We start from the raw sequence: 19,507 nt of genomic DNA, 5'->3' as shown, positions 1-19,507 counted from the left end.
ATGAAAAGAGGGTACAGAGCAGAATTGTATTAACTACAGGTAATCAGTGAATGGGAATGAGTGTGAAAATGTGTTTTAAAATGTTTTAATCTTCTGTTTTTTTACACTTTGTAATGAAACACATTTAAAAATGGCATTTAATTCCTCCAAGGATGGAGGTGTTATGAAAGTACCTCTGTGTTTTGTTAAATATATTTTTTAAGGTTTCATTTTTGAAAGATTGAAGGCTGACAAGACTTCATCCTAGGGTCCTAAAAGAGGTGGCTAATGAGGTAGTAGGTGCATTGGTGTTAATTTTTCAAAATTCACCAGATTCTGGAACGGTTCCATCAGAAAGTAGCAAATATAACCCCTCTATTCAAAAAGACGGGGGGAGAGAAAACAGGTAACTATAGACCAGTTAGCTGGACCTCTGTCATGGGGAAGGTGTTAGAATCAATCATTAAGAAGGTTATAGCTGGGCACTTAAAAAAACTCAAAGGTAATCGGGAAAAGTCAGCATAGTTTTATGAAAGGGATAAATGAGATGCATCAGTCCGAGGCTGTCACTGCATCTGAAATAATCTACAACACAGTTCCCCGTGTTACAGCTGAGACATTCAATAATTGAAGATTCTTTTAATCAGAATTCTCAAAAAGCCAAAACAATCTTCTTGCTTCCCAACAGATCTCCCATACTGTTACAAAGTCAGTGGAAATGGTGAGAAGCGTGAGGAACTGTGAAATGTAGAAAAATACTTTTTGCCTGGCGCAAATTCAAGGAACAAAGCAGAAAGGTTTTTTTTGCCAATGAACACTGCGTTTGTGAGATGAATGCATCTCAGAACATTTGCATTCTTATGAATCTTGTTATTTTTCTATTTGTTATAACAGGACAGTGGCAGCTCCATAGGTCGATGTTTTGCTGTAAATCCTTTAATTCCATGACCCACACAGAGCCACTGGCAGAGGGAGGACTGAACAGCAGATACTGTGTGTGTGTGTGTCTGCGTAATTAGTGCATGCATATACATCACAGCAAACACATGTAAATGAAGAACACTGATTGGCTGGAACCCCTTTCTTGACTCTCCCCAGCCACTTTGCTCTGGTAATGGATTAAAGGAATGCAGAAAATATTTCAATTCCAACATCCCAAAGTTTTAAAAACTTTGACCTGTTCTCAGGATAGAGAAATCATTCCATGCCTCACCAGCCAGCTCTGCAAGTTAAAACACAGTATCACTGAGTGGAGGAGAATTCCACAGCAGAGTTCTGGGTTAACCCCAGCTCCTTCAAACTGGTCCCGCACACTATCCGTGGCTCAGCTGCAAACACACGGGGCAGGCAGACATGATAAAACAATGTTAGACAGGGTGATTTTGTGCCTCAGTGTGTGCTGTTCCCACAGTGACAGATGCACAGTACATCTCCAATCTTACTTTTGAGCTGCAGGGAGCTCAATGCATGCACACTGAGACGCCACACTCGGAGTCGGGGAAATACAGCTCACAGGTTGTGGGGGGGGTGACAGGACGGGGGCATGAAGGGGGAAACGAGGTGGTGGTGAAGACACAACCTATCCCAGAGTTGAATTTACTCCTGTCACTGCACAGCTGTAACTTCAAATCAGAATCATTTACTTAGGAGCAAGGCAGCATTGTCAATGATAATAAATGCAGAAAGTGCTGGAAATACTCAGGCAGCTGGCCCCGGAGTCACAAGGTTCTGGGTTCAAGTCCCAGTCCAGACCTGAAACATATAAATCAAGGCTAACACTCCAGTGCAGTATGAGTTCTAATGTAAGGTTACAGACCTGAAGCATTAACTCCGTTTCTCTCTCCACAGATGCTGACAGACCCGCTGAGTATTTCCAGCACTTTGTTTTTATTTCAGATTTCCAGCATCTTCAGTATTTTGCTTTTATATAGCATTGTCAATGAAACTAACTTTAATCCAGTTCAATTCTGTAGCTCTCTCTGCTCCTGTTCTGGATTAAGATGTCACAGTTTACCATTACTTTCAAAACAGCGTAACCCAGTCTGGCTATTGCGGTCAGACTCAGCTCCAGTTTAGGTCCCGGTCAGAGTTTCATAGTTGTGAGCAGTCCAAGCTCCTCTTCTGTCCATTTCAGACTTCACTTATGCAGGCACTGTTGCCTGGCTTCGGCCTCTATTATCACAATTCCAAACTATCTGCTCAAAGTGCCAGGGGAATATGTGGGGATTGTGCTGAAAGAACTACAATGAGTTTTCTGTTAGTCTGCAATAAGGCCATGTTATACAGATCAAAGTGATGCCATTTGTTTTGCTGGGGTTTGGTGGGTGACTTGGAATATTTGCAGACAAGAGGGGATTGTGCTGAGAGTATCTGGACCCAACACATTGCAGCTGAACGACTGTGTGGCTGAAGCTGGAGCCAGGCAATTCACAGTTTGCTCCTGTCTGAAGACCCAGTGTTGGTCTGATTCAGGGGATCAATGACAACAGAATTCTCTGGGGACCCCAACATTCCATTAGGAGCATCACTTTGCCCCTCAGATTGTGCGGGCTGTTCCATGCTTGATTTCTGTGCGACCTTGGCAGATTTTGCCTCGTAGTCCGAGATCCGTTTCTGAACAATGGTCGGCATGAGCTGGACGTAGGCACTCATTAGCCTATGGTTGGTGTGAATCAATTTTCCGGCACAGTTGTTAATGCAGCTCTCCTAGAGAGAGAAATTGCACAATTAAATCACATCCCAAAGCACAGATACTGCCCACAACTTGTGTTATATGCTGGGTGCTGCCTCCACAACCCTGGCAGAGCTGAAAGGTCTGTCGACGCACAAGCAAAAACTCACATTTTCAATCGCTCGGACTCCAAACTCGAAACACTCGGACTCCGGACTCAAAATGCTCGGACTCCGAACTCGAAACGCTCGGACTCCGAACTTCCAACGCACGGACTCCGAACTTCAAACGCACGGACTCCGAACTTCAAACGCACGGACTCCGAACTTCAAACGCACGGACTCCGAACTTCAAACGCTCGGACTCCGAACTTCAAACGCTCGGACTCCGAACTTCAAACGCTCGGACTCCGAACTTCAAACGCTCAGACTCCGAGCTTCAAACGCTCAGACTCCGAGCTTCCAACAATCGCACTGACCAGGAGATAATACTAGAGAGGAATACCAAAGTGCACAGAATAGTGACAGAGACAGATAGCACTAGAGTAGGAATTAGTAAAGTATTAGCTGGGGTCAGAGTAATGAGAGAAAGTAATAAAGTCTAAATTAGGTTTACTGTGCATGTACGTGAATGCACGGAGTGTGGTAAGCTGCAGGCACAAATAGCCACGTGGAAATATGATGCTGTGGTGATAACGGAGACCTGGCTCAAAAAATGGCAGGACTGGATACTAAAAATTTCTGGATATAAGGTGTTCAGGAAAGATAGGAAAGGAAGAAAAAGGGGGTGGGGTAGCAGTTTTGATTAAGGAGAACAATGCAGTGCTGGAGAGAGAGGTTGTCCCAGAGGGGGTCAAAGACCATCGAGCAATTTAAAAGTGCGGTGGTGGGAAGGGGGGGGAGAGAGAGAGTGAGAGAGAGAGAATGAGAGAGAGAGAGACCAGTAAGCAGTTTAAAAGAGCAGTGGCAGGAAGGGGAGAGAGAGAGAGAGCAAGAGAGAATGACAGAGAATGAGAATGAGAGAATGAGAATGAGAGAGAATGATAAAGAGAGAATGAGAGAGAGAGAATGAGAAAGAGAATGAGAGAGAGAATGAGAGTGAGAGAGAGAGAGAATGACAGAGAGAGAATGAGAGAGACATCAGCGAGCAGTTTAAAGGTGCGGCGACAGGAAGGAGAGAAAGAGGAGGAAGGAGTGAGAGAGAGAGCAGCAAGCAGTTTAAAAGAGCTGGAAATCTGCAATAAAAACAAGAAATGCTGGAACCACTCAGCAGGTCTGGCAGCATCCGTGAAAAGAGAAGCAGAGTTAACGTTTCGGGTCAGTGACCCTTCTTCGGAACTATTGGTGAGGTTATTAGTACTATTGGTAAGGTTTATGTATTGATATTGTGTACTAATAGTGGTAAGGTGGATTTAAATTGGTTATGTTTGGTACTAGCAGTAGTTAGGTTATTATTGTACGGCATATTGATATTGGAAAGGTTGTATTAGCAGCAGCAGGGTTTAGTTGTACTACCAAGTTTTATTATCTAATAGAGGAATGGCAGGGCTGCTTCGCCCTCTGCAGTGCACATCCGGTGCTATGTGGGAACTCCAGGATTCTTCTTGGGTCCTGGATAAATCATGTTTAACCAATTTATTGGAGTTCTTTGAAGAAGTAACATGTGCTGTGGATAAAGGGGAACCACCGGATATACTGTACTTTGATTTCTAGAAGGCATTTGACAAGGTGCCACATGTAAGGTTATTGTGGAAAATGGTGTAACAAATTGGCATGGATAGAAGATTGTCTAGCTAACAGGAAACAGAGAGTATGCATAAATGGCTGATTGGAGTCATACCTAGCACTAGGGAAGATGGTTGTGTTTGTTAGAGGTCAATCATCTTCAGCTGCTTCATCAATGACCTTCCTTCAATCATAAGGTCAGAAGTGGGGAAGTTCGCTGATGACTGCACAATGTTCAGCACCATTCGCAACTTCTCAGATGCTGAAGCTGCCTATTCCATATGCAGCAAGACCTGGACAACATCTAGGTTTGGGCTGATAAGTGGCAAGTAACATTCACGAACATATGAATTAGGAGCAGGAGTAGGCCACTCGACCCTGCTCCGTCATTCAATAAGTTCACGGCAGAAATGATTACTCCACAGTTCCATCAACCCCCCAATAACCTTCCACCCTCTCGCTTATCAAGAATCTATCTACCTCTGCCTTAAAAATATTCAAGGATTTTGCTTCCACCGCCTTTTGATGAAGAGAATTTCAAAGACTCATGACCCTGACAGAAAAAAGTTCTCCTCATCTCTGTCTTAAATGGGCGACCACTTATTTTTAAACAGTGACCCCTAGTTCGAGATTATCCCACAAGAGGAAACATCCTTTCCACATCCACCCTGTCAAGACCCCTCAGAATCTTATACGCTTCAATCAAGTCGCCTCTTACTCTTCCAAACTGCAGCAGATACAAGCCTAGCCTGTCCAAGCTTTCCTCATAAGACAACCCGCCCATTCCAAATATTAATCCACTAAACCTTCTCTGAACTGCTTCCAACTCATTTACATCCTTCCTTAAATAAGGAGACCAATACTGTACACAGTTCTCCAAATGTGGTCTCCAATGCCTTGTATAACTGAAGCAAAATCTCCCTACTTTTGTATTCAATTCCCCTCGCAGTAAACAATAACATTCTATTATTGAAACATATAAGATTTTAAGGGGGCTTGACAGGGTAGATGTTGAGAAGATGTTTCCACTGGTGGGGGAATCTCAAACTAGGGGACACAGTTACAGAATAAGCACACATTTAAAACTGAGGTGTGAAGAAATGTCTTCTCTCAAGAGGGTGGTGAATCTCTGGCATTCTCTACCTCAGAGTTGTGGAGGCTAGATCACAATGTAAAGGAGGAGGTAGATAGATTTCTGAAATCTCGGGGAGTCGAGGGTTATGCGGAGCAGGCCTGAAAGAGGAGTTGAGGCCTGGGACAGATCAGTCATGATCTTATTGAATGGCGGGACAGGCTTGAGGGGCTGAATGGCCTACTCCTGCTCCTATTTCTTATTAGCTTTCCTAATTGCTTGCTGTACCTACATACTAACCTTTTGTGATTCATGCACTAGGACACCCAGTTCCCTCTGCATGTCAGAGCTCTGCAATCTCTCACCATTTAGATAATATGCTTTTTTATTCTTCCTGCCAAAGTGGACAATTTCCCACATTATACTCCATTTGCCAGATCTTTGCCCACTCAGTTAACCTATCTATATCCCTTCGTAGCCTCATGTCCTCTTCACAACTTACTTTCCTAGTAAGCAAATTTAGCAACCATACCTTTGGTCCCTTCATCCAAGTCATTTATACAAATTGTAAAAATGTTGAGGCCCCAGCACAGATCCCTGTGGCACGCCACTCGTTACATCTTGCCAACGGGCATCGCTGGCTAGACCAGTATTTATTGTCCATCCCTAATTGCCCTTGAGAAGGTGGTGGTGAGCTGCCTTCTTGAACCGCTGCAGTCAACATGGGGTAGGTACACCCACAGTGCTGTTAGGAAGGGAGTTCCAGGATTTTGACCCAGTGACAGTGAAGGAATGGCGATATAGTTCCAAGTCAGGATGGTGTGTGACTTGGAGGGGAACATTCAGGTGGTGGTGTTCCCATGTATCTGCTGCGCTTGTCCTTCTAGTGGCAGAGGTCGTGGGTTTGGAAGGTACTGTCGAAGGAGCCTTGGTGAGTTGCTGCAGTGCATCTTGTATATGGTACACACTGCTGCCACTGCGTGTCAGTAGCGGAGGGAGTGAGTGTTGAAGGTGGTGGATGGGGTGCCAATCAAGTGGGCTACTTTGTCCTGGATGGTGTCGAACCTCTTGAGCGTTGTTGGAACTGCATCCATCCAGGCAAGTGGAGAGTATTTCATCACTTGTGCCTTGTAGATGGTGGACTGGCATTGAGAAGACAGGAGGTGAGTTACTCGCTACAGAATTTCCAGTCTCTGACCTGCTCTTGTAGCCACAGTAGCGCAGTGGTTAGCACTGCAGCCTCACAGCTCCAGGGACCTGGGTTCGATTCTGGGTACTACCTGTGCGGAATTTGCAAGTTCTCCCTGTGACCGCGTGGGTTTTCGCCGGGTGCTCCGGTTTCCTCCCACAGCCAAAGACTTGCAGGTGATAGGTAAATTGGCTGTTGTAAATTGCCCCGAGTGTAGGTATGTGGTAGGGAATATGGGATTACTGTAGGGTTCGTATAAAAACGGGTGGTTGTTGGTTGGCACAGACTCGGTGGGCCGAAGGGCCTGTTTCAGTGCTGTATCTCTAAATAAAAATAAATAAAATAAGTATTGATGTGGCTGGTCCAGTTCAGTTTCTGGTCAATGGTAACTCCCAGGATGTTGATAGTGGGGGATTCAGTGATGGTAATGCCATTGAACGTCAAGAGCAGATGGTTAGATTCTCTCTTGTTTGAGATAGGCATTGCCTGGCAATTATGTGGCGTTATGTGTCCCTAGGTAGCAGTGATCATAATGATTGAATTTTACATTCAGTTTGAGGGAGAGAAAAGTGGGTCCAAGATTAACATTTTAAACTTAAATAAGGGCAATTATGAGGGCATGAAAGCAGAGCTAGCTAATGCGAACTGGCAAATCAGGTTAAGGGATAGGTCAATAGAGATGCAGTGGCAGACACTTGAGGGGATATTTCGGAATACACAGAATGGATACATTTCAAAGGGAAAGAAAAATTCCAAGGGTGGGACCCGCCATCCGTGGTTAACTAAAACAGTTAAAGATACTATCAAACTTAAAGAAAAAGCCTATAATTGCGCAAAGATGGGAAGCAGGTCAGAAGATTGGACAGAATATAAAAAATAGCAAAGAATAACTAAAAAACTGATAAGGAAGGTAAAATTAGAGTACGAGAGAAGCTAGCTAGAAATATAAAGACAGATAGTAAGGGTTTCTATAGACATTTTAAAAAGAAAAGTTAACAAAGTGAGCATTGGTCCTATAAAAAGTGAGTCTGGGGAATTAATAATGGATAATAAGGAGATGGCAGATGAACTGAACAGATATTTTGCATCGGTCTTCACTTTTGAGGATACAAGTAACATCCCAGTATTAGCTGTCAGTCAGGAAATGGAAGGGAGGGAGGAACTCAAGAAAATTACAATCATCAGGGAAGTGGTACTGAACAAATTGCTTGAGCTGTGGGCTGACAAGTCCCCGGGTCCTGATGGACTTCATCCTAGGGTGTTAAAAGAAGTGGCTAGTGAAATAGTTGATGCGTTAGTTTTAATTTTCCAAAATTCCCTAGATTCGGGGAAGGTTCCTTTAGATTGGAAAATAGTGAATGTATCTCCTTTATTCAAAAAGGGAGGGAGACAGAAAGCTGGAAACTACAGGCTAGTTAGCTTAACATCTGTCATTGGGAAAATGTTAGAAGCTAACGATGTTATAGCAGAACATTTAGAAAAATTCAAGGTAATCGGGCAGAGTCAATATGGTTTTGTGAAAGGGAAATCGTGTTTAACCAATTTATTGGAGTTCTTTGAGAGAGTTACATGTGCTGTGGATAAAGGGGAACTGGTGGGATTCCAGAATAACCCGACCCGAACCCGACCGATCCATAGTGGACCCGAGCCCGACCCGAGTCCCTCCAAAGAAGGGTCACTGACCTGAAACGTTAACTCTGCTTCTCTCTTCACAGATGCTGCCAGACCTGCTGAGTTTTTCCAGCACTTTCTGTTTTTATTGTCTATACTTAAAGTTGATAAAGCACCAGGGCTGGATGTGATGCATCCAAGGATACTGAGGGAAGTGAGTGTAGAAAATATGGATGCACTGGCCATAATTTTTCAGTCTTCCTTAAACTCGGGGTGATGCCAGAGGACTGGAGAATTGCAAACACTACACCCTTGTTCAAAAAAGGATGTAAAGATAAGCCCAGCAACTACAGACCAGTCAGTTTAATGTCGGTGGTGGGGAAAATGCTGCAAACAGTAATTCAGGTCAAAATTAATAGGCACCTGGACAAATGTGGGTTAATTAAGGAAAGCCAGCATGAATTTGTTAAGGGAAAATTGTGTTTGACTAACTTGCTGGAGTTTTTTGAAGAGGTAACAGAGAAGTTTGATGAATATAATGCTGTTGATGTGGTGTACATAGACTTCCAGAAGGCATTTAATAAAATGCCACACAACAGACTAGTGAGCAAAGTTATAGCTCATGGAATAAAAGGGACAGCAGCAACATGATACAAAATGGGCTGAGTGACAGGAAACAGAGTTGTGGTTAATGGATGTTTTTTTGGGCTAGAGGAAGATTTGGAGTGGAGTTCCCCAAGGGTCAATGTTGGGACCCTTGCTTTTCCTGATATATATTAACGACCTGGACCTTGGTGTACAGAGCACAATTTCAAAGTTTGCAGATGATACGAAACTTGGAAGCATTGTGAACTGTGAGGAGGAAGAGGTTATGCAGGGTTATGGAGAGAAGGCGGGGGAATGGCACTAAGTGAATTGCTCATTTAGAGAGCCGTGCCGAACCAATGGCCGAATAGCCTCCTTCTGGGCTGTAATAACTCTGTGATACATCCCACCTTTTATATTCTATACCTCTTGCTATTAACCCCAACAATCCATTATGTTTGAATGTCCTTATCCACCCGAAGTGCTGTGTTTAATCTACTGTGAACCTGAAACCCTAAACACCTGCACTATTCAATATCATCCAACCGCGCCATTCAGAGCATAAAAATGATATATTTTTAAACCCAAGAGCCAAGATGTGTGCAGTGATCAGAACTGATGTGAGCCCAACAGCAGTGTTCTCTGGAGAATGCCTATGTCACTGAAATGTAGTAAATTTCTATAGGGTTTGACAGGGTAATGTTATGAATGCAAATTAGTAGCTTATGTTTTAAAAACTGTCATTTTTAAATACACTGTAAGATGGAATTGGAGAAAACTGGTGACCTCACACCAAGTCTGCCCAAAGACAAGACAGGAATCTTGGTTACCAGGACAACAGGGAACTTAGACCACAGATCTTTTTGAAAAGCAGAGAATGTAAGGTCGTAACACCTGAAGGACAACGGGTTTTACTTTCCCAGACTCTCGGATCGTAAACAAGCAGCCAATGGCTCTGAAAATGCAAATGTGAATGGGCAATTACTAATACCTGGAAACAAATGAAGGCCTGGGTGGTTGGGCTGTGGCCAGACTTGTGGGCTCTGCATATTGAAAAATCAAATGACTATTGACCTTTTGATTCTCAGTAAATTCTACAGACTTAGAGAAGACTGCAGGCTGTAAAGAAGAATGGAAAACAAAGACCAGGGGTGGCAGCCTTGAGAGACAGAGAGCAAGAAAGAACAGCTGCTCTTAGAACACTGACACAGCTAAACGCTTGAGCCTGATTTAAAAATTGAGGTTTGCGGAGAGTCACGGGAGTCCAGGTCAAAAGTGCTTGGAAGTAGTGAGCGAAGAGGACATTGACTTTGAGAAGGCCTGGGAGATCTAACCCATTGCAACTGGAAGGAGTTTGGGACTTTTAGCTGCAAAGATATCACTTTAAGGAGGACTGTGTAATGTATAAATGTGGTGTGAGGTTTTTAATCGTTATAAGAAGTGAAGAAAATATCTTTCTCTGTCATTTGGAGTATTAGCTACTTACAAAGTACTATTTAGTTAACAGGGATTTTTAGTTTAGTTGTTATAATAAGTCTTAAAACGTGAAATCTTCTCATGTAATTCTTAAAGTTGGTCTGGGGAGTTCATATCTTGTATTTTAACATTAACGGTCTCACTGAGATCGTAACAGTAGACACAGCGAGGTTGTTTCTGGTGGCTGGGGAATCTAGCACACGGGGTATACCCAGTATAACGTGCCAACCAGTTAGAACTGAGATGAGGAGAAATTTCTTCACACGGAGGGTTATGCATCTTTGGAATTCTTGATCTCTGAGGATGTTTCATCCTTGAGTATATTCCAGGCTGAGACAGACTGATGTTTGATCTCTCTGAGAGTTAAGGGATATGGGGAGCTGGTGGGAAAGTGGAGTTAATGTAGATCAGCCATGATCATTTTGAACGGTGAATCAGGCTTGAGGGGCTAAATGGTCTACTCCTAATTCTTATGTTGATGAGGTGCAGGCTCTGATCCTCGGAATTACCTCAGCCAGAGTGACGGTCCTGTAGTTGAGGTTGGTCACACACTTGTTGAAGCAACTTTCTGTCATCTTGTTGTAAACCAGCAAGAAATCCCGCAACTAGAACACAGGAAAAGGGAAAGTCAAAAAGGCAGAACCCATCACCCTGGGGGTCTCTCTCCACACCCTCCCTCAGATCTCTCACAACAACAACAACCCCCCCTCACCCTGGGGGTCTCTCTCCACACCCTCCCTCAGATCTCTCACAACAACAACAACCCCCCCTCACCTCGGGGGTCTCTCTTCACACCCTCCCTCAGATCTCTCTCAACAACAACCCCCCCTCACCCCGGGGGTCTCTCTTCACACCCTCCCTCAGATCTCTCACAACAACAACAACCCCCCCTCACCTCGGGGGTCTCTCTTCACACCCTCCCTCAGATCTCTCTCAACAACAACCCCCCCTCACCCCGGGGGTCTCTCTCCACACCCTCCCTCAGATCTCTCTCAACAACAACCCCCCCTCACCCCGGGGGTCTCTCTTCACACTCTCCCTCAGATCTCTCTCAACAACAACCCCCCCTCACCCTGGGGGTCTCTCTCCACACCCTCCCTCAGATCTCTCTCAACAACAACCCCCCCTCACCCTGGGGGTCTCTCTCCACACCCTCCCTCAGATCTCTCTCAACAACAACCCCCCCTCACCCTGGGGGTCTCTCTCCTCACCCTCCCTCAGATCTCTCTCAACAACAACCCCCCCTCACCCGGGGGTCTCTCTCCTCACCCTCCCTCAGATCTCTCTCAACAACAACCCCCCCTCACCCCAGGGGTCTCTCTCCTCACCCTCCCTCAGATCTCTCTCAACAACAACAACCCCCCCTCACCCTGGGGGTCTCTCTCCACACCCTCCCTCAGATCTCTCTCAACAACAACCCCCCCATCACCCTGGGGGTCTCTCTCCACACCCTCCCTCAGATCTCTCTCAACAACAACAACCCCCCCTCACCCCAGGGGTCTCTCTCCACACCCTCCCTCAGATCTCTCTCAACAACAACACCCCCTCACCCCGGGGGTCTCTCCCCTCACCCTCCCTCAGATCTCTCTCTCAACAACAACCCCCCCTCACCCCGGGGGTCTCTCTCCACACCCTCCCTCAGATCTCTCTCAACAACAACCCCCCCTCACCCTGGGGGTCTCTCTCCACACCCTCCCTCAGATCTCCCTCAACAACAACCCCCCCTCACCCGGGGGTCTCTCTCCACACCCTCCCTCAGATCTCTCTCAACAACAACCCCCCATCACCCCGGGGGTCTCTCTCCTCACCCTCCCTCAGATCTCTCTCAACAACAACCCCCCCTCACCCCGGGGGTCTCTCTCCTCACCCTCCCTCAGATCTCTCTCAACAACAACCCCCCCTCACCCCAGGGGTCTCTCTCCTCACCCTCCCTCAGATCTCTCACAACAACAACAACCCCCCCTCACCCTGGGGGTCTCTCTCCTCACCCTCCCTCAGATCTCTCTCAACAATAACAATCCCCCCTCACCCTGGGGGTCTCTCTCCACACCCTCCCTCAGATCTCTCACAACAACAACAACCCCCCCTCACCCGGGGGTCTCTCTCCACACCCTCCCTCAGATCTCTCACAACAACATCAACCCCCCCTCACCCGGGGGTCTCTCTCCACACCCTCCCTCAGATCTCTCTCAACAACAACCCCCCCTCACCCCGGGGGTCTCTCTCCTCACCCTCCCTCAGATCTCTCTCAACAACAACCCCCCCTCACCCCAGGGGTCTCTCTCCTCACCCTCCCTCAGATCTCTCACAACAACAACAACCCCCCCTCACCCGGGGGTCTCTCTCTTCACCCTCCCTCAGATCTCTCTCAACAACAACCCCCCCTCACCTGGGGGTCTCTCTCCTCACCCTCCCTCAGATCTCTCTCAACAACAACCCCCCCATCACCCTGGGGGTCTCTCTCCACACCCTCCCTCAGATCTCTCTCAACAACAACCCCCCATCACCCGGGGGTCTCTCTCCACTGCCTCCCTCAGATCTCTCTCAACAACAACCCCTCACCCTGGGGGTCTCTCTCCACACCCTCACTCAGATCTCTCTCAACAACAACCCCCCCTCACCCCAGGGGTCTCTCTCCTCACCCTCCCTCAGATCTCTCACAACAACAACAACCCCCCCTCACCCGGGGGTCTCTCTCCTCACCCTCCCTCAGATCTCTCTCAACAACAACCCCCCTCACCTGGGGGTCTCTCTCCTCACCCTCCCTCAGATCTCTCTCAACAACAACCCCCCCTCACCCCGGGGGTCTCTCTCCACACCCTCCCTCAGATCTCTCTCAACAACAACCCCCCATCACCCGGGGGTCTTTCTCCACTGCCTCCCTCAGATCTCTCTCAACAACAACCCCCCATCACCCGGGGGTCTCTCTCCACACCCTCCCTCAGATCTCTCTCAACAACAACCCCCCCTCACCTGGGGGTCTCTCTCCTCACCCTCCCTCAGATCTCTCTCAACAACAACCCCCCCATCACCCTGGGGGTCTCTCTCCACACCCTCCCTCAGATCTCTCTCAACAACAACCCCCCCTCACCCCGGGGGTCTCTCTCCTCACCCTCCCTCAGATCTCTCTCAACAACAACAACCCCCCCTCACCCTGGGGGTCTCTCTGCACACCCTCCCTCAGATCTCTCTCAACAACAACCCCCCCTCACCCTGGGGGTCTCTCTCCACACCCTCCCTCAGATCTCTCTCAACAACAACAACCCCCCCTCACCCTGGGGGTCTCTCTCCACACCCTCCCTCAGATCTCTCTCAACAACAACAACCGCCCCTCACCCTGGGGGTCTCTCTCCACACCCTCCCTCAGATCTCTCTCAACAACAACAACCCCCCCTCACCCTGGGGGTCTCTCTCCTCACCCTCCCTCAGATCTCTCTCAACAACAACAACCCCCCCCTCACCCTGGGGGTCTCTCTCCTCACCCTCCCTCAGATCTCTCTCAACAACAACAACCCCCCCTCACCCTGGGGGTCTCTCTCCTCACCCTCCCTCAGATCTCTCTCAACAACAACAACCCCCCCTCACCCTGGGGGTCTCTCTCCTCACCCTCCCTCATATCTCTCTCAACAACAACAACCCCCCCTCACCCTGGGGGTCTCTCTCCTCACCCTCCCTCAGATCTCTCTCAACAACAACAACCCCCCCTCACCCTGGGGGTCTCTCTCCTCACCCTCCCTCAGATCTCTCTCAACAATAACAACCCCCCCTCACCCGGGGGTCTCTCTCCACTGCCTCCCTCAGATCTCTCTCAACAACAACCCCTCACCCTGGGGGTCTCTCTCCTCCCTCCCTCAGATCTCTCTCACAACAACAACCCCCCCTCACCCCGGGGTCTCTCTCCTCACCCTCCCTCAGATCTCTCTCAACAATAACAACCCCCCCTCACCCTGGGGGTCTCTCTCCACACCCTCCCTCAGATCTCCCTCAACAACAACCCCCCCTCACCCGGGGGTCTCTCTCCACACCCTCCCTCAGATCTCTCACAACAACAACAACCCCCCCTCACCCGGGGGTCTCTCTCCACACCCTCCCTCAGATCTCTCTCAACAACAACCCCCCCTCACCCCGGGGGTCTCTCTCCTCACCCTCCCTCAGATCTCTCTCAACAACAACCCCCCCTCACCCCAGGGGTCTCTCTCTTCACCCTCCCTCAGATCTCTCTCAACAACAACCCCCCCTCACCCGGGGGTCTCTCTCCACACCCTCCCTCAGATCACTCTCAACAACAACCCCCCCTCACCCTGGGGGTCTCTCTCCTCACCCTCCCTCAGATCTCTCTCAACAACAACCCCCCCTCACCCCAGGGGTCTCTCTCTTCACCCTCCCTCAGATCTCTCTCAACAACAACCCCCCCTCACCTGGGGGTCTCTCTCCACACCCTCCCTCAGATCTCTCTCAACAACAACCCCACCTCACCCCGGGGGTCTCTCTCCTCACCCTCCCTCAGATCTCTCTCAACAACAACCCCCCCTCACCCCAGGGGTCTCTCTCTTCACCCTCCCTCAGATCTCTCTCAACAACAACCCCCCCTCACCTGGGGGTCTCTCTCCTCACCCTCACTCAGATCTCTCTCAACAACAACCCCCCCTCACCCCAGGGGTCTCTCTCCTCACCCTCCCTCAGATCTCTCTCAACAACAACCCCCCTCACCTGGGGGTCTCTCTCCTCACCCTCCCTCAGATCTCTCTCAACAACAACCCCCCCTCACCCCGGGGGTCTCTCTCCACACCCTCCCTCAGATCTCTCTCAACAACAACCCCCCATCACCCGGGGGTCTTTCTCCACTGCCTCCCTCAGATCTCTCTCAACAACAACCCCCCATCACCCGGGGGTCTCTCTCCACACCCTCCCTCAGATCTCTCTCAACAACAACCCCCCCTCACCTGGGGGTCTCTCTCCTCACCCTCCCTCAGATCTCTCTCAACAACAACCCCCCCATCACCCTGGGGGTCTCTCTCCACACCCTCCCTCAGATCTCTCTCAACAACAACCCCCCCTCACCCCGGGGGTCTCTCTCCTCACCCTCCCTCAGATCTCTCTCAACAACAACAACCCCCCCTCACCCTGGGGGTCTCTCTGCACACCCTCCCTCAGATCTCTCTCAACAACAACCCCCCCTCACCCTGGGGGTCTCTCTCCACACCCTCCCTCAGATCTCTCTCAACAACAACAACCCCCCCTCACCCTGGGGGTCTCTCTCCACACCCTCCCTCAGATCTCTCTCAACAACAACAACCCCCCCTCACCCTGGGGGTCTCTCTCCACACCCTCCCTCAGATCTCTCTCAACAACAACAACCCCCCCTCACCCTGGGGGTCTCTCTCCTCACCCTCCCTCAGATCTCTCTCAACAACAACAACCCCCCCCTCACCCTGGGGGTCTCTCTCCTCACCCTCCCTCAGATCTCTCTCAACAACAACAACCCCCCCTCACCCTGGGGGTCTCTCTCCTCACCCTCCCTCAGATCTCTCTCAACAACAACAACCCCCCCTCACCCTGGGGGTCTCTCTCCTCACCCTCCCTCAGATCTCTCTCAACAATAACAACCCCCCCTCACCCGGGGGTCTCTCTCCACTGCCTCCCTCAGATCTCTCTCAACAACAACCCCTCACCCTGGGGGTCTCTCTCCTCCCTCCCTCAGATCTCTCTCACAACAACAACCCCCCCTCACCCCGGGGTCTCTCTCCTCACCCTCCCTCAGATCTCTCTCAACAATAACAACCCCCCCTCACCCTGGGGGTCTCTCTCCACACCCTCCCTCAGATCTCCCTCAACAACAACCCCCCCTCACCCGGGGGTCTCTCTCCACACCCTCCCTCAGATCTCTCACAACAACAACAACCCCCCCTCACCCGGGGGTCTCTCTCCACACCCTCCCTCAGATCTCTCTCAACAACAACCCCCCCTCACCCCGGGGGTCTCTCTCCTCACCCTCCCTCAGATCTCTCTCAACAACAACCCCCCCTCACCCCAGGGGTCTCTCTCTTCACCCTCCCTCAGATCTCTCTCAACAACAACCCCCCCTCACCCGGGGGTCTCTCTCCACACCCTCCCTCAGATCTCTCTCAACAACAACCCCCCCTCACCCTGGGGGTCTCTCTCCTCACCCTCCCTCAGATCTCTCTCAACAACAACCCCCCCTCACCCCAGGGGTCTCTCTCTTCACCCTCCCTCAGATCTCTCTCAACAACAACCCCCCCTCACCTGGGGGTCTCTCTCCACACCCTCCCTCAGATCTCTCCCAACAACAACCCCACCTCACCCCGGGGGTCTCTCTCCTCACCCTCCCTCAGATCTCTCTCAACAACAACCCCCCCTCACCCCAGGGGTCTCTCTCTTCACCCTCCCTCAGATCTCTCTCAACAACAACCCCCCCTCACCTGGGGGTCTCTCTCCTCACCCTCACTCAGATCTCTCTCAACAACAACCCCCCCTCACCCCAGGGGTCTCTCTCCTCACCCTCCCTCAGATCTCTCTCAACAACAAACCCCCCTCACCTGGGGGTCTCTCTCCTCACCCTCACTCAGATCTCTCTCAACAACAACCCCCCCTCACCCCAGGGGTCTCTCTCCTCACCCTCCCTCAGATCTCTCTCAACAACAACCCCCCCTCACCCCGGGGGTCTCTCTCCTCACCCTCCCTCAGATCTCTCTCAACAACAACCCCCCCTCACCCCAGGGGTCTCTCTCTTCACCCTCCCTCAGATCTCACTCAACAACAACCCCCCCTCACCCGGGGGTCTCTCTCCTCACCCTACCTCAGATCTCTCTCAACAACAACCCCCCCTCACCTTGGGGGTCTCTCTCCTCAGATCTCTCTCAACAACAACAACCCCCCCTCACCCTGGGGGTCTCTCTCCACACCCTCCCTCAGATCTCTCTCAACAACAACAACCCCCCCTCACCCGGGGGTCTCTCTCTTCACCCTCCCTCAGATCTCTCTCAACAACAACCCCCCCTCACCTGGGGGTCTCTCTCCTCACCCTCCCTCAGATCTCTCTCAACAACAACCCCCCCATCACCCTGGGGGTCTCTCTCCACACCCTCCCTCAGATCTCTCTCAACAACAACCCCCCATCACCCGGGGGTCTCTCTCCACTGCCTCCCTCAGATCTCTCTCAACAACAACCCCTCACCCTGGGGGTCTCTCTCCACACCCTCACTCAGATCTCTCTCAACAACAACCCCCCCTCACCCCAGGGGTCTCTCTCCTCACCCTCCCTCAGATCTCTCACAACAACAACAACCCCCCCTCACCCGGGGGTCTCTCTCCTCACCCTCCCTCAGATCTCTCTCAACAACAACCCCCCTCACCTGGGGGTCTCTCTCCTCACCCTCCCTCAGATCTCTCTCAACAACAACCCCCCCTCACCCCGGGGGTCTCTCTCCACACCCTCCCTCAGATCTCTCTCAACAACAACCCCCCATCACCCGGGGGTCTTTCTCCACTGCCTCCCTCAGATCTCTCTCAACAACAACCCCCCATCACCCGGGGGTCTCTCTCCACACCCTCCCTCAGATCTCTCTCAACAACAACCCCCCCTCACCTGGGGGTCTCTCTCCTCACCCTCCCTCAGATCTCTCTCAACAACAACCCCCCCATCACCCTGGGGGTCTCTCTCCACACCCTCCCTCAGATCTCTCTCAACAACAACCCCCCCTCACCCCGGGGGTCTCTCTCCTCACCCTCCCTCAGATCTCTCTCAACAACAACAACCCCCCCTCACCCTGGGGGTCTCTCTGCACACCCTCCCTCAGATCTCTCTCAACAACAACCCCCCCTCACCCTGGGGGTCTCTCTCCACACCCTCCCTCAGATCTCTCTCAACAACAACAACCCCCCCTCACCCTGGGGGTCTCTCTCCACACTCTCCCTCAGATCTCTTTCAACAACAACAAACCCCCCTCACCCTGGGGGTCTCTCTCCACACCCTCCCTCAGATCTCTCTCAACAACAACAACCCCCCTCACCCTGGGGGTCTCTCTCCTCACCCTCCCTCAGATCTCTCTCAACAACAACAACCCCCCCTCACCCTGGGGGTCTCTCTCCTCACCCTCCCTCAGATCTCTCTCAACAACAACAACCCCCCCTCACCCTGGGGGTCTCTCTCCTCACCCTCCCTCAGATCTCTCTCAACAATAACAACCCCCCCTCACCCGGGGGTCTCTCTCCACTGCCTCCCTCAGATCTCTCTCAACAACAACCCCCCCTCACCCCGGGGGTCTCTCTCCACACCCTCCCTCAGATCTCACTCAACAACAACCCCCCATCACCCGGGGGTCTTTCTCCACTGCCTCCCTCAGATCTCTCTCAACAACAACCCCCCCTCACCCCGGGGGTCTCTCTCCACACCCTCCCTCAGATCTCACTCAACAACAACCCCCCATCACCCTGGGGGTCTCTCTCCTCCCTCCCTCAGATCTCTCTCACAACAACAACCCCCCCTCACCCCGGGGTCTCTCTCCTCACCCTCCCTCAGATCTCTCTCAACAATAACAACCCCCCCTCACCCTGGGGGTCTCTCTCCACACCCTCCCTCAGATCTCCCTCAACAACAACCCCCCCTCACCCGGGGGTCTCTCTCCACACCCTCCCTCAGATCTCTCACAACAACAACAACCCCCCCTCACCCGGGGGTCTCTCTCCACACCCTCCCTCAGATCTCTCTCAACAACAACCCCCCCTCACCCCGGGGGTCTCTCTCCTCACCCTCCCTCAGATCTCTCTCAACAACAACCCCCCCTCACCCCGGGGGTCTCTCTCTTCACCCTCCCTCAGATCTCTCTCAACAACAACCCCCCCTCACCCTGGGGGTCTCTCTCCTCACCCTCCCTCAGATCTCTCTCAACAACAACAACCCCCCCTCACCCTGGGGGTCTCTCTCCTCACCCTCCCTCAGATCTCTCTCAACAACAACCCCCCCTCACCCCGGGGGTCTCTCTCTTCACCCTCCCTCAGATCTCTCTCAACAACAACCCCCCCTCACCCTGGGGGTCTCTCTCCACACCCTCCCCCTCTCTCTCTCCCCTCCCACTCCACCCACTCGCCCTTCCCTCACATTCCGAATCTGTCCGGGCTCCGTCGCCGCCGCCATCTTGCTCTGACCTTTGCCCCGTAGTTTCCGGGTGATCCGCACTGAC

At 50.9% G+C, this 19,507-nt stretch overlaps 1 protein-coding gene across 2 annotated transcripts in view; it reads right to left on the bottom strand.

Moving 5' to 3' along the window:
- timm10b (translocase of inner mitochondrial membrane 10 homolog B (yeast)) overlaps nucleotides 1-19,496 on the bottom strand; it is a 31,898-nt gene extending 12,402 nt beyond the window's left edge. The window contains exons 1-3 of one of the 2 annotated variants that reach the window (XM_068032757.1): nucleotides 19,426-19,496; nucleotides 10,817-10,912; nucleotides 599-2,685 (exon numbers count right to left, since the gene is read on the bottom strand). In XM_068032757.1, coding sequence (XP_067888858.1) covers nucleotides 2,407-2,685; nucleotides 10,817-10,912; nucleotides 19,426-19,461 — 411 coding nt within the window. In that variant the 5' untranslated portion in view covers nucleotides 19,462-19,496 and the 3' untranslated portion in view covers nucleotides 599-2,406. Of the gene's footprint in view, nucleotides 1-598; nucleotides 2,686-10,816; nucleotides 10,913-19,425 lie in introns of those variants that run through there. The other variant, XM_068032758.1, reaches the window with a different exon arrangement.
- Nucleotides 19,497-19,507: the final 11 nt, after the last annotated feature.

This window comes from Heterodontus francisci, chromosome 6 (genome assembly GCF_036365525.1).
Source record: "Heterodontus francisci isolate sHetFra1 chromosome 6, sHetFra1.hap1, whole genome shotgun sequence".
Lineage (NCBI taxonomy): Eukaryota > Metazoa > Chordata > Chondrichthyes > Heterodontiformes > Heterodontidae > Heterodontus > Heterodontus francisci.
This window is presented reverse-complemented; position numbering and strand designations above follow the sequence as displayed.